Source organism: Choloepus didactylus, chromosome 6 (assembly GCF_015220235.1).
Source record: "Choloepus didactylus isolate mChoDid1 chromosome 6, mChoDid1.pri, whole genome shotgun sequence".
In the NCBI taxonomy this organism is placed as follows: domain Eukaryota; kingdom Metazoa; phylum Chordata; class Mammalia; order Pilosa; family Megalonychidae; genus Choloepus; species Choloepus didactylus.
In genome coordinates, this window is record NC_051312.1 from 45,553,196 (window position 1) to 45,568,441 (window position 15,246).

The 15,246-nt window shown below is 49.5% G+C and overlaps 1 protein-coding gene across 1 annotated transcript in view; it reads left to right on the top strand.

Annotated features, from left to right (window-relative positions):
- The window catches only part of ABTB2 (ankyrin repeat and BTB domain containing 2), a 200,733-nt gene that overhangs the window by 154,631 nt on the left and 30,856 nt on the right, over positions 1-15,246 (top strand). Inside the window, exon 3 of the mRNA XM_037838921.1 lies at positions 170-383. Coding sequence (XP_037694849.1) covers positions 170-383 — 214 coding nt within the window. The remainder of the gene's footprint in view (positions 1-169; positions 384-15,246) is intronic.

The following is a 15,246-nucleotide window of genomic DNA, read 5'->3' on the forward strand; positions in this document are numbered from 1 at the left end:
TTCAACCTCCGCCTGTTGGCTCCAGGGTAAACAATAATTATGCACAAAGGGAGCTGTTTCTCTTTAGCCACAAAGATCCTTGGAAAAGCGTGGGCTGTGGACTCAGACTTTTTCTTTTTTTTCTCTCTCCCTGTCTGCCCTTCCCTTACCTGCCACCCCCCCCCCCCAGGTGACCTGGTCTCCCGGGCCATGCACCACATGCAGGGGCGCCACCCCCTGTGTCCTGGCACCAGCCCTGCCCGCCAGGCCCGTCAGCTACCACAGCCCATCACCTGGTCCCCCGATGCCCTCCACACGCTCTACTACTTCCTGCGCTGTCCACAGATGGAGTCCATGGAGAACCCCAACCTGGACCCCCCGAGAATGACCCTGAACAATGAACGGTAGGCATCTCCTGTGGGCCAAGCACCTGGTGGGGCGTGCTTACCAGATGTGTGCTGACTGACAAAAGACTCAGAAAAAGAGCCTGGGGTCTTGAAACCTGGAGCCAACCTGCATGCCAGTGAAGAGGTGGCACTGTGCCTGGCATGACTTGGGCACGGGCTGGGACTTGAATGAAGCCCTGACCCTGGGGGGCTTCTTCGCTCTAGCTGAGGCACTAAGGTGTCACTGAGGCTCAGGTTGTGGGCTTTGGATGCCATCATGGGTTTGCTGGCTCTAGTACTCACTAACCGCAGTTCTCTGAAATTCAGCTGCCTCTTAAAAAATGAGGTATTCATACCTACCTGAAAGTTGGGAGTGAGAACTGAGTGAGCTAGTGCACTGAGAAAAAGCACATAGGACAGTGGCTGAGGGGTAGGGTAGCTGTCACCTCTTTTGATGATGATGACATCATTGTCATCGTTAAGGGTCTTTGGCACGTTTGGTCCCATCCACTCATGTTACAGGCAGGGATGTCATGGCCCCTGGCAAGTTCTTTGTTAGCCAGCAGGTTAGTAGTTGAGCAGCCCCAGAATCCAGGTCCTCTGACTCTGGGTCTGGTGTTCTCTCTCCAGGGTCTCAGTCCTTTCTTAGCTGTGGAACAGGGCTGCCAAGAATGGATGTACAGGTTGTGCACCCCATGAGGGGACCCAGTAAGAGGCATGAGTTGAGGCTGCTCACCAATTCTGTGCCTGGGGCCACATCAGCCTGAGGGCCTTTTCTATTTTTCTATTTTTCTATTCAGAGAACCATCTTTTTAAAATTCTTCTGCTCATCCTCAGAGAAAATGCTTTTTTATAGTTTACCCCAAACACCAAGGGATTCTGCACCACTCATGGTGGAAGATGATCTGGGACCTTGATGTAGAGGTGTCGGGGCTTCCCACTCCCTCCCTGCCCCCTTGGCTGCCTGCTATCTTGGGTGGCATTGGGTCTCATCAGCCTCATTGTCTACAAGCCAGCTCCCAGCCAGGCCCGCTTCTCCAGTACCTTGACAGTCACAGAAAACAAAGGTGCAAAGGCGTAATCCTGCCTTTCAGTTCATTAAAAGCAGCCGTTGTGAAAACGTTGGAAACCCATGGACATAGGGCAAATAGCAGAAACTGGGAATTCAGTGGCCCTGGAGTCAGATGGCTGGGGGAAAAACAGCAACTCTGGCATTGAGATCTTTGTATGAGGTTCTGAACCATACTGGGCCTCGGTTTCTGCAGCTGTAAATGTGGGGGTAATAATGAAGGTAAATGGGGATTAACTAATAATGACAATGTTTATTGGACATTTACTACGTGCTAGGGTCTATGCTGAACACTTTTCATGTGTGTGCTTAGATGACTCACACACTGCCAGGAAATAGGTGGTCTTTGTAGCTTTATTTTACAGATGAGAAGTAGAGGCACAGAGACCTTTAGTAACTTGCCACAGTCACCCAGGCTGTGCTTGTGACCACCACACCATTCCATCTGGCATTAAGAGAAACAAAGCACTAGTGGTCCAGTACATACCGCTGCTCATATTGTTACTAGAGCATTGTTATATCGTCATTATTTTATTTCTCTGGGAGATGGAGGGTGAATGCAGGGCTGAGGTGGGTCACCCTGGGCCTGACACAGAGCAGAGAAGACAGCAAGGGGACGCCCTGGCGTCCTGAAAGAAGCATATAGTAGAGAGGTAGAGCTAGAGTGTAGGCTCTAAGCCCCTGATAATTCTGCTTTGCGGAGCAATTGATATGTTTGCAGGAGTTGGCTGGGAAGGAGAAAGGGCAAGGAAAACATCTGGGGAGGAGGAGGCTTGCCTGCTGTTTGGTAAGGTCCCCAGGAGTGCTAGGCCTGCTGCCCTGGGCTGGGCTGCTTGGCCCTCTGGCTGCAACTGTGGCTGTTGGCTCTGGGGCAGGCAGGGCAGGGACGTACCCCTTCTGCTGGTGCCGTGCCTGGACCCCATTGGACATCTTTGTAGCTGTCCTCTAGGTTTTCTCCTGGAGGGATTCACAACCACCTAATACTCAGCATCAGGATTTCTTTGTGCCCCAAGTTGCTTGTCCAGCTGTGGTTATTAACAACTGAATTTGAATGTTAACATACACATCTGTATGTATTTAGATATCTGATTAAAAAGCACATGGTCCAATAAATCTGTAGCAAGGGTATTTTCCACGAATCATTTCAAATGAGTATTAAACACAGGGCGATTGGAACCTTTGTTAGAAAAAAGAATCCGACATTTTCAAAATACCCAGCCAAGCAAACAGCCCACCTGTTCTGGGTGGCCGGTTCCCAGTTCCCAGGATTCCCTCTGACAGGCAGGCACTGGAGGCCTGAGAGCCCGGCCAGCCTTGCCTGGGGGCTGAGTGCATGTGGCAGCACCGCAGGCTGGGCTGGTTCCCACGTGCCCTCAAGGCACCCCAGCCTGCTGGTCCTCATCAGAGCTCTGGGGAAACCCTCTCTCCTTGTGCAAAAAAGTAGCTGGAATTGCTAGGGTTCCAGTGTGACAGAGCTTTGCTTTTGTGAGTTTGAGGATCTCTCTCTCTCCCCTTCTTTCTCTCTCTCTTTCTTTCCCTCATTCCCTTGAAGCAGGAGCATGGAAGACTGAGTCCACCCACATAGAATTGGATACAGCCTCCTATTCCAGGTGGGGCATTTGGTGTCTGGCCCTGGAGGCCCTCTATTTAGGGAGTTGGTGGCTGTCTGGGTCTGTTTGGGATGCCGTAACCTCTTCCACTGTCCAGCATATGTGGGTTAAGTAGCTCTGTTTGGTGGCATGGGTGCCACTCAAATCATTGCTCATATACGTATTTACTGCTTTGAAGAAGCCCACCCTGGTTCCTTCCAATCAGGGGTAGTGTGTGACCACATCCCTGCTGATGAAGGGAGGGGACATGCATCCATTCCTTTCATGTGATGCTCACTGTGACATTCCCGGCTAAGCCAACTGCTGCTTCTGCACTGTTCAGTGGGGCCTTAATATCTCTCCCTAAGAGCCCTTCTCCCCAGAGCTGTCTGTTCTTGGTTTGGAGGGGAGGTGGGAGTTGGGGGTGAGGGGGCAGGGAGGGAGACGCAAAAACAGCAGGAGCTTGTGGTAGCAAGTGGGGCAGCTTTGCAAGGAACAAGAAGCTCTAACATCCATCCATCCACCGGCCACAGTGGCCTGGCAGCACCAGTGAAAAGCGCACAGGCTTTGGAGGACCGAGGCCTGGGTTCAGGCCCCGGCATCCCACCTAGGGACCCGATGCATCTTACATTATTCCTCCACACCTCAGACTCCTCGCCTAGAAAGTGGGGCTAAAGAGCTCATATCTAGCAGGGCTCCTCTGGAGGATGAAATGAGGCCACATGTGTAAAAGATGTTTTACCTACATTATTTTTTATGTCCAAAACAAATCATCAGTGTAGGTATTATCATTACCTCCACTTTACAAATGGGGACATGAGGTTGTAGGTCACCCCACTGGTAAGTGACTGGGCAAGGATTTGAACCAGGTCTCTCTGACATCAAAGCCCTTGGCTTTTACCATGCCAGGCTGTGGCTTTCCCAACTGCTGCTGAGGCCTGGTTCTGAGGCTCTAAGAAAACCTGGGTGGGCCCTGGCCTTTGGGGCCTTTCCAGCCCCACCTGCCTCTCCTCTCCTGGGCATCTCCCTTGTCAACCTGGGAAAGTGGTGCAGCAGAAACCTCCCCACACCCTTCCAGGCTGCCTTTTTCACTGATAGCTTTGTATCGCAGGCATAGGATTAGTCACAGCTGCCACCCTGCAGATATGTCATAATCTGAGACAAAGCCCAGAAAGTGAAACTGTTTCTGTCAGGGACCCAGGGTTCCACGGGAGATGGTGGAGTCTCCTTTCCCAGAGGTCTGGAGGAGAATGGGCAGCCATCTGGTTAACCGTGGTCCTTGCTGGTTATGCCTGGGGGCAGAGGGATAGAAGCAGCTGGAATAGCACCCCAGTTGGAGGGTAACTCATTGGTCATCATCCTCCAGCTGCTTTCTAGGGAAGTGTGGAGAAAGGTTGTGTCAACACGCAGGAAGGCAGAGGGTCAGCCAGCTTACCAGCCAAATTGCTGGAAAAAAACATCATGAAGCAGAAAAGGAGGGAGACAGACATGGTTAGAAGGGCTGAGGTAGCCAGAGAGGAGGTGAATGAATTTTCTGCACCAGAGCCTCAGGTTCTGGAGGGCTTCGAGCTCCCCAGGTGCTATTCCAGAGTGTACCTGCTGTCATTATCTTCAGCCTCTGCTGTACCCTGAGGAGTGGCCAGGCAGGAAGACTGGGAATGACAATGGGCTACCTGTCTCTGAACCAGTCCATTTGGCCCCCTGCCTCCTTCACCCCAGTCCTACATGGTGCCCTTCGTGGAGGAAGGCAGAGCTCACAAGGCTTGGGGCCTCCTCATGCTCAGGATGCTAAACCAGGAGAAAAGGGGGCAGCCCACAGAGTCTGACTTGGGATGGAGCTTAGGAAGGTCTGGTGTCACAGTGATTTATTAGCCAGTCAGAAAAGTCCTATCTGAAGAGGGAATTGCCATTTAAGGCCTGCAGTTTGAGGTCTAGCTTGCCACTTCCTGATTTTAGAACCTGAGGTCAGTCACTTAATCTCTCCAAGGCTCAGGGTCTTTGGACAACTAACATTGAATCCTTGCAGGCACCTGGGAAGTGTGAGAGTTAAACGAGTCAACATGCCTGGTACTTTTAGAACTGTACCTGGGATCCAGCAAGTGCTCTCTCAGTATTAGCTACTGTTGTTGTTATTAGGCAGAGGAAACAGCATATGCGGAGACCATGTGGGAAGAGAGAACCTGGCACCCAGGAGAGACAGAAAGGAGTCGGGGCAGAGTAAAAGAACGAGGAAAGCATGTACAGAATGAAGCTGGAGAGGATGGAGCTTGTGGCGTAGAAGGGCCTGCCCCCAGTAGTCCAGCTTGGTGGCTTTTGTGGTTGACTGGTTTTTATTTTCCTTTCTCCCTACCTGTGCTGGTTTGGATATGTTATGTCCCCCAAAACGCCGTTATCTTTGATGCAGTCTTGTGTGGGCAGGAAACATAATTGGTTTTGATTGGGTTGCAGACGTTGATTGGATGTTTCCGTGGAGATGTGATCACTGAACTGTGGGCAAGATCTTTCACTGGGTAATTTCCGTGGAGGTGTGGCCCCGCCCATTCAGCATGGGCCTTGATTAGTTTACTGGTGCACTATATAAGCTCAGACACAAGGAGCGAGCTTTGTTACAGCCAAGAGGGACACTTGGAAGAATGCACAGTTGCTGAGAGAGGAGCTTCAGCTTACAGAGACATTTTGGAGATGGCTGTTTGAAAGTAGACTCTTGCTTTGGAGAAGCTAAGAGAGGACAAATGCCGAGCAACTAAGAGTGACATTTTTGAGGAGCTGAAACCTAGAGTGGAACATCCTGGGAGAAAGCCATTTTGAAAGCAAAACTCCAGAGCAGATGTCAGCCACATGCCTTCCCAGCTAACAGAGGTTTACCGGACACCATTGGCCAGCCTCCAGTGAAGGTACCTGATTGTTAATGACTTACCTTGGACACTTTATGGCCTTAAGACTGTAATTATGTAACCAAATAAACCCCCTTTGTAAAAGCCGATCCATTTCTGGTGTTTTGCAATCTGGCAGCATTAACGAACCAGAACACTATCCTTTCCTTTTTGGGGCCTGAACTCTTCTAAGAACAAAAGGAGTAAGAGGATTCCAGGATTCCCCTTCCATGCTGCTTGCCTGGATGCTGTAAGGAGAGGTATCCCTGCCAGGATCCACCCCAGACACCCCAGCCTGGAGTAGTCTGGTCTGTGGCCCTGAACCATCACACCATTTCATTTTGTGCCGGTTTGATGGTATTCTTAGCCCCACATTCCCTTAGGGCTATTTTTGTTGGGACTACTGGGATCAGCTCCGAAGTTGAAACCCTTGTCCAGGCAAGAGCCTCAAGAAAGACATATATATATGTGGCCCAACTCTTGGCTGCCCTGTTCCATGTCATGCTGGCCAAGAAGGTTCCAGCAAGTATGTAAAGAGAATTTGGAAGAGCTGGAGCCAGCAAAGATGTCAACCCCAGTGACTCAAGGGTCCGATCCACTCTATCCAGAGCCCACACCTGTGGCTTCTGATACTGCCAAAGGGAAGGAGTCCATGAGTTTCTTGGTTCATCCTAGAGGCATTACCTCTCCTTCCTTCTAGCAATATATGACATGTGAGCTGATCTTTCTGGGCCTCAGTTTCCTTATCGGTAAAATGAAGAAGATAATAAGATGGCTGCTAGGGTTAAATGAGATGATGCAGTAAAGCACTTAGCTCAGTGCCTGGCACATAAAAAGTATTTATTAAATGGTGGCTGCCATCATCATTGTCATCCTTATTATTATAATAATTTAATGATGAACGTGTTTAGATGACATGTTTGACATCCAGAATAGGCTCTCTTCGTTGATGTAGTATGATGTTTTCTTAAAATAATGTTCTCAAGTAGTAATACTACTGTTAATACGAGTACTAATACTACTAATACTACTGCTACTGCAAACACTACAGTACTTCTGCTGCTAATAGAATTATAAAGAGTAGCTGATGTGATTGAATCTCCAGCCAAATGAGGGAAGCAAAATCAAGACAGAAGAAAAATTGGCAAAAACCACCAGATGTGTAAGAGGAAGCTCTGTTGCATGATAATGCATCAGGTTAGCCCCCAGGCTCTGAGCCTGCCTGGAGTCACATCCCAGCTCTGCCACTGACGAGCTGGTGGCCTGGGGCATGTTGTTTAGTCTCTGTGCCTCAGTCTCTTCTTCCTAGTAAGGGAATAGTAGTGGCGGTGTGGGAATTAGATGACTTATACACATAAAGCACTTACAGTAGTGCCTGGCACACAGTATGTAAATGTCAGTTATTATCTTCATCATCATAATATTCAAGAGGATCTTGGAGAAGGCTAGAGTAGTTGGGAAATAGCATCAGTGCAGATCTGGAATTTTAACTAGCCCCTAAAGGACAATCACAGAAGATTGGGACAAGTAGGGTGGCACGGGCAGCAAGTCACAGAAGGACTTACGTTGTTTCAAAGCACATATTTCATAGCAGAAGTGTTTTAAAAACATAGAAATTAAGCTTTCTTTTTTAAAGTTGTCCCTGATTATTGTTTACTTAGGTAAAGGCTTCTAGGTCAGGCTTGAGTGGCTTTCCAGCAGAGAAGTGCATCCTCCGAGGTTCTGCGGAATGATGGTTGAATCCCAGCCCCTCCGCCTCTGGCTGTGTGAACCCAGCAAGTCACTTTACCTTTCTAAGCCTCAGTTTCCTCATGAGAAAAATGAAGATCCAAGCAGTATCTACTTCCTAGGGTGGCTCCCCACAATCTAGGGAAATGCCCCCCAACACAAGTGAGATACCGCAGAGAGGAGCAGTGCCCCTTTTTGCAGTTCCAGATGCAGAAGGGGGAATGTTTCCCCTCAGACGAGCACTTTACATAAATAAGAAGTACCCAGAGATAGGCTATGTGCTCAATCTAAAGAAGCAGGCTCGTTACTCTTTTGCTCAGCTTGCGAAAAGTGTTTTCTTATCAGATAATAGAGATGATAGCAGTAGTGGTTTTATGCTACTGACTTGTGGTTCCCTTGAATACCATTTCAAGAAGATTTGCGATGTTAAGCTCTTTTCTCTCTTTTCCTCTCCCTCTTTTTGTACATTAAATTTCCATCTGTTTATTCAAAATGGAAGCAAAAAAGATGAGAATAGCTATTGGGTGGGTTAAGAACTTTTTTCCACATGTTCCCAGACTGGTGCATCCAGTAACCTCTGAAGTGTCCTGTTCATAGTCTAGGACACGCAGGTACCTCTCTCCTCATCCCACCCCCACCCCATCATTCTCCATCACCTTACCCTCTCTGTTTTCGTCAGAACTTTTCTCAATCTGAAATCACCTTACTTATCTGCTTACCTGACTGTCCCCCTCCCCACCCCTCTAGAATGCAAACCTTGTCCCCACTGTGTCTCCAGCACCTAGTAGGCACTTAAATATTTTGTTTGGTTAATGAAATGAGGCTGTAGAGCCTAATGGTTGGGTTCTTTGAAGTCAGAAAGGCTGAAACTTGGGTCCCTGCTTTTCCCATTTGCTCACCTATAATTTTGGGCAAGTTATTTAATTTCCCTGGACCTTCTGTCTAGGTCCATAATCACCCTTTAACTCAGCCCTGACAATAGCTGGGGACCCTTGGAGTGATGGAGAAGATGAGGTAGAACAGATGTCACAAAGGACTAAGGATAATTTTGGACAGACATCTACAAACCTTAGATTTCTCACAAGCCAACACTCAGGGATTTCAGAAGTCTCTGAAAACTGGGTTTCACCTCCCTGTTGGTTCAAAGAACAAGCAGACTGAGTATCAAATACTCTCTACAGTTATTGGTATATCCCATGTCTGATGCCTTGGTTGTGGTTCAGCTATGGTGCCTATATGTGATGGACAGCCATTGCGGAGTTCTAAGGAGAGATGTGGTTCTGATTTATTTTTACATAGGTAAGAGTAGAAGCACATAGACAAAGCTTTACAGCTTATAAAGCACTTTATACACAGAGCTCTCAACAGATCCTCATCATAGCTCTTGGAGGAAGCTGCTACCAGTCCCATTTACAGATGAGCAGACCGAGCCTTGAGAGATTAGGAGGCTCACCCAAGGTCACGGCTGGGGGGACAGTTCCTGAGCTTAGCCAGGGATCTCTGGCTATAATTATATGCTGAATTCATATTGTCTGAGGTGGTAAACCCCTCACCCCCACCTCCACTCCCCTGACCCCGCCCCAGGAGGGAGAGGGCAAGGGCCTAGGAGCCAGGTTTTTTGAGCAGTGCCTCTCTGCCCTAGCATGACATGAGCCACTTTCTCTCAGTTACTCGGGGCCTCTTCCACAGCAGACTCCAGCTCACTGGCCTGGAGTGGCCAGCATCTGAGAAAGGAGCAAGCCAGGGGTTGGAGGGCATACAAAGAAAGTGGCAGTTCCAGATAACAGGGGATGGAGACAGGACAGGATCCTGGCTTGGTGGCTGACAAGTGCCTCCAGGAGCTGCCAGTTGCATACAACTTCCTGTCCCATTGTTGGACCCACAATCCTCACAGAAAAGGAGAGGACTGGGAACTGCCAGGCCCGGGGGCTTCATTCATTTGGAGTGTTTGTGCAACACGGGCAGACAATCTTCTTTGTCTGCAGTATTGCTGGGATTCCAGAGGGCCTCTCAGTGCTGGGAAGTCCCAACTCTAAAGGGAATTCATTTTGCTTTCTTAAACAGGGCAGCTTCTGAGGGCTGAGCTTTAGACTTTTCAGACACAGAGGATGGGCAGTATAGGAGCTCATGGTGATGTCTAGAGCAGAGTTGGGTTGGTTTCTGGCCTGCTGTTACTTGCCTGCCAGGCAGCCCTTGAGATTTCTCTCCTCCCACAAGACCAGTTGCTTCTGATGGCTGTCATGACTTGGCCCTCTTTGCTGCTTTAATATTTGCATATTTTGGGGAAGAAGGTTCCTGATAAGTCCGGGATATACCCCAGGAGGCTTTGAGGTCTAGCCCAGCCTCCCATTGCCAGAGTCAGCCGAGTTCAGGGCCTGATGAGACTGTGGCTGCAGGAGCTGGAGTTTGGGCAGGGTGGAGAAGTGAGACTGCTGAAGTAAGCCCTTTCCCATCTTGCCTGCCTTCCAGTTCTCAGAGCAACGGCAGGGTCAGAGCATTTTGTGCAAAACAGCTCAGCATCATGAAAGACCCCAGAATCTTTTCATTTAGAGTCAGACAGATACCGTTGGCTAGCTTTGTGACCTTAGATATGTGTCCAAACCTCTCAAAGTTTGTAAAATGGTTTGTAAAATGAGGACTAATAATTTTACCTCCCTTGCAGAGTGGCTGTAAGTGTTAGGGTTGTTGTATAAAATGGCCTCAGGTTTACCTGACACACAGTAGGCCCTCAGCAAATCATAGCAGTGCAGCTGCTGCTGTTCAGAAGCCAGTGGCAGTCTTTCCCGATGCTGTAGTTGGGATGTGGGAGCAGAAAGCAGGGCCAGACCCCTTCCTGGGAGCCTGCCCCAAGCTTACCTTTCTTTGGTTGGGTTGGAGTGCCTCCCCCTCCACCCCCCATAACTCCATCTACAGCTTGAGGCAAAGCCACTAGTTGTATTGCCAATCAGATCTCCCCCCATGGACGTGTACATCTCTGTCAGTCAGGCCCCAAGAGCCCCATCCCCTGCTGCCTTCTAGAAGATTCTGGAAACTCTTCATCTGACAGCCTATCAGACTATGAGGGGGTGGGGGGGTGGGATGGCGTGATTATCCTCAGCTGAATCGAATCAGCAATAGCTGTGCTCAGAGCCTGAACACAAGACCCCCTCCCCCTCCAAACACATGCCCACTCTACTCCCCAGCAGTTGCCTGTGGGATAAATGAAGAAGGATGACCATGGGGTCTTCCCCAAAATAACCTTGTTGGCAAGGCTGCACCGCAGGGAGCGGAGGGGCATGTGTTCAAGCACTTTGGAGGCCCTCCCTGTCTGGCTTACACATGGTGAAAGCACAGACGCTGAGCAGAGGTAAACAAAGCCAGTCTCTTGCCCATGGCAGCAGGGAGCCTGTAGGTGAGGTGTAGCTGGTAGCTCGAGGGAGCCATGCCCCAGTGAGGTGAGAAAGGGCTGCTTTCACACTGCTCCCTCCTGGTGTGTGGGAAGCAGTGAAACTCTGGCCTGCCGATCCAGCTACCTCTCCTCTAGGCTGCCACGCTGGGGAGCGCAGGTCTGAGAAATGGGTCAGAAGCCACAGAGCTTGGAGCCCTCCCTGCTGCCCAAGAAAGGGGTGGTGGCCTGCCCGCGGTCTCAGCTGGAATCTGTGCCATCTCGCCCACATCAGATCCTGCCCTGGAGCCTGCCCAGGTACCACAGACAGATGGCTGTGTACCCTCCACTTAGGGCACAGGCCACATTTACGTCTGCAGAACTGTCTGCCTTTCCCCTGCCTCGATGACGCGTCGTCTTGACATCCTGACTGGCTTCCCAGAAACTACTCTAGCCCCAGTCTGTCGAGCTCCCCCCAGGAAGCTATTATAAGTTGGAAAATTGTCAGACGAAATGATTGTCTTTTTATCAAGAAATTTTCTTTTTTCTTAAGAGAACCATTTGCCAATACCCCAGACACTCAAGTCTCCAAGAGTGAAAGTGAATTCCCCACCTCATTGTATCATATGACTGACTTAGAGCAGAGCTACAGAGCCCTTCAATAATAGTTCTGCAGTAACAGCAGACCCCTGAAAACATGCTGGCAGCAAGAAGGCTTTGCCGTCAGGATTGAGAGAGGGGCCCCCACCATTTATAAATTTAAAAAATCGAGTTTCTAATGTGGGCACTTGTGCTGAGGGATGGGGAAAAACCAGCAAACAAAAGTCTCTGCCTTCAGAGAATTATAGTGCAGAGGAGAAAGCAGACAAAAAATCCAGTGCTTTGTGGGCACAAGGGAGCAGTGCTAGGTGGTGGGTGGAGAGCTCCCTCAGTGCGGGGGGACAGGGAGGGTCTTGTATGACGCGGGGCCAAACATACCACCTCTGCAGCCCTCAGGTTCCTCTTCTGTAAAATGGGGATGACAGTACTTGCCTCACAGAGTTGATATGAGGATTCAGTGAGCCAGTGTATGGAAAGGCCTGAAAGCAGTGCCAGGTGCTTAGTGTGTGTTCTGTAAACATTGTTGCTGGTTTTCTGTTTTTCCTGGATGCTTCCAGAGCCATGCCGTACAACTGACACCCAGCCCACTGCCAACTTTTAAGCTCCCATCTCAAGGCTGGGGAAGAGGCAGAAAATCCCTCACAGCTAATCAAGACTTGGTTGTATGATAAATGTATATTCATGAGCGTATCTGGGCAAGCGGAGCCTTAGGGAGGGCCTCTTAATGTGGAGCAGATGAGTTTTAATAAGAAAAGGAGAAGAAAGAGTATTCCTCTCTCACCGCACCCCACCCCACCCCCAGAAGGCCATATGTCCATGTCCGACAGAAGTCACCTGACCCCAAGTGGAGATCCTGCCGTGGGTCGGCTCCTCGTTCTGAGTAGCCTGGCTGCTGGAGGAAACAGGCCTGAGATCCAGGGAGAGAAGCTTTTCCAACTCTGACTCCACGCTGAGCCAAACCATTCTGGTTTACCAAGCAATTTTAGAAAAGTAATTAGTCCAAGATGTGAACCAGGCTAGAATTGCTCTCTTTGTGCTGAGAGTGGAATCTGACTTCAGGGGGACAGTGTAGGCTTTATTCTACCTGGAAGTTTTGGCTTGGTTTTAGGCCATGGTGGCTCTCTGGAAATCTTACGGAAAGTGTAGTGAGGGCCTTGGAAGGGCACTGTGAAGCCACCCATGACCTTCTGGGAGAAGTCTCTGCTTGTGGAGCTGTTTCTTGATCGGGAAAAGCTTTGGCATCTTTGCAGGTTCCTAGTGGTGTCACTCACCCCAGACAGCAGGCAGGGAGAGGTGTGGGTGCAGTGTGTTTCCCTGCAAGATCCCTGAGAAGGAGTGATTTGGGGGGTGGGGGAGAGGTGCGTTACCCCAGTAAACCCCTGTGCTTGGGTCAGACTCCCACAAAGTTGCGGAAATTCAGAGGGAGAATTTAGGGCTGAGGGTGGAAAATATTGTGGCCATCCTCTTCCTTGAGCATCATCTTTAGCTATCTGGCCTTTCCCTTTGAGGTTCCTTTTCTGGATTCCAGGAACTCAGAAGTGGGGTAGGGCAGAGCTTGGGGATAAGGGGTGGTGGGGAAATCTCATTAGGGAGGAAGCCTCAGGTATAATGTACTTTCCCAAACCCTTCCAGCCCTGGGAGCAAGGCTGGCACCCCAAAATCCTCTGTGCTCATAGCAAGAGTGGAAGGTAGGACACTGTGGCCCAGTCTTCCAGGGGTCCTTCCCAGCCTGTGGCATATCCAGCTTTGCCTGAATATCTGCACCCAGGTCCTCACAGGTGGGTGCAGAGGGTGCATACTTGCGCAGACACTCACCCTACCATGCCCGGGAATAGGCATGCAAGGCCTTCTCATGCCTGGGCCTCCAGTTACAGGCCTGTGCGTCATCTGCCAACTTGACTTTCTCCAAGACCCCTGTGCACTCCAAGGAAGAACAGAGCCTGCTTTGAACTGGCAGTCAAAGGTGTTTCCTGTTCCATGTTGTTAAGACACCACTTCTAGAACCATAATCCCAATAAATCATAGGCTTGCTGAATGGGGCTGGGTTTCCATCCCCCCTCCCCCCGCAAGGCTACAGGGACTTCTTAAAACCAGGCCTTAAGAAGTTTATTCTCTTTCCTTTTTTTAATGAAGAAAAAAGACTTTTCCAGCCCTGGTCCTGTTGAGGGACCTTATGGGACCATGAGGTTGGTATAATCAGACTCATCTATAAGATTAATTTAAAGAACAAGGTGAAGAGAATCTGATCTATGTCACTTGGATCTAGTCTCTGTGGTTGCCGTTGAACTGGCTCTTGTCGGGCAAGCCGCTGAGCCCCCTGGCTCTCCACTTCCTCCTCTAGCAAATGAGGCAGTTGGTCTGGGAGTCATTCCCACCCTCTTCATCTAAAAGGACTGTTTTTCATTGGCATATTTCATGGACTCCCCCCAGTGACAGTAGTTGCTCTTTTATGCACACAAAGACAAGTGCTACCAGAAAGTCTATAACCCTTTTTAGTGGCTTTGTTCTAATTGGATTCATTTCCATGTGCGGTGGTATTTTCGTCAGGCCACAAACAGCACTTGGGGCACATAGGAGGTTGCAGACCCCTCACAGTAATTCCGTGTCCACCCACCCTCACCACTGCCCAGGGGTCATGACCGATGCCCACTGGGTCTGTGTTCCTTATTGTTGCCCCTTTCCCCAGGCAATTTTTCCAACTCTCAAGGCTGAGAGCCTGAATTGCCAGAAACAGTTTCCAGATCACACTCGACATAGTGGTTGCGCTTGTTTTCTCTGTTTTATGAGCTGGGGTGGAGTGGGTGGTGAGCAGATTGCTGGCAGGCTTTTGCAAACTTTACGCGTTCATACTTGCTTGGGGGTGGGTTGGCTGGACTTTAAGAAGCCTGGAGCTGAGGCATGTACGAGGACTGGATTCCTGTAGCCTTTTTTGCTGTTATGTATTTTTTCTATCAACAGACACAAAAATAATAGTTAACATTTATTGAGAACTTACCTGTGCTAAGTAAGCACTTTACATTCGTCCTTCAAACCATCTTGTGAGATTCTCGTCTTATTTATACCCATTTTGCTGATGAGGCAACTGAGGCTGAGAAAGGCAAGGTAACAACTTGTGCACAATCACATGATTTCATTCACTGGGAGTACCCAGAATTGCACCCCAGGCATTCTCCTTCCTGAGTTCCTGCAGGTGGTCATGCTGCCCTAGGGTCAGCCACTGTCATGTGGGGTCTGAAATAACCAGCAAAGGGTTCTGACAATGGAAAAGCTGGAAACCACTAACCTGAATCTATCCCATCGTTAACAGAACAGGCCCAAAGAGGGTAAGTGATCTACCCAAAGTTAGAGTCAGTTCAGTTGCTTCAAGGAAACTAGGACTTTCTCCCTGTGAGGATGTTGTGAGGAAGGAGCCTCAGATGCTCAGATCCCTGAGCAGGGTGAGCATATGCAAGCCAAATGCCACTCCAGGATTCACCAGCCCTTGTGCGGCCACGGACTGTTCTTAAAGTGTGGTCCGGGAACTGCAGGGGTCCTGGAGACTTTCAAGGAGACTGTGGGGTGAAATCTATTTTCATAATAATAAGGTGTTGCTTGCCTTTTGCACCCTCATTTTCTCACAAGTACCCAGTGGAGTTTTTCCAAGGTTGCATGACGTGTG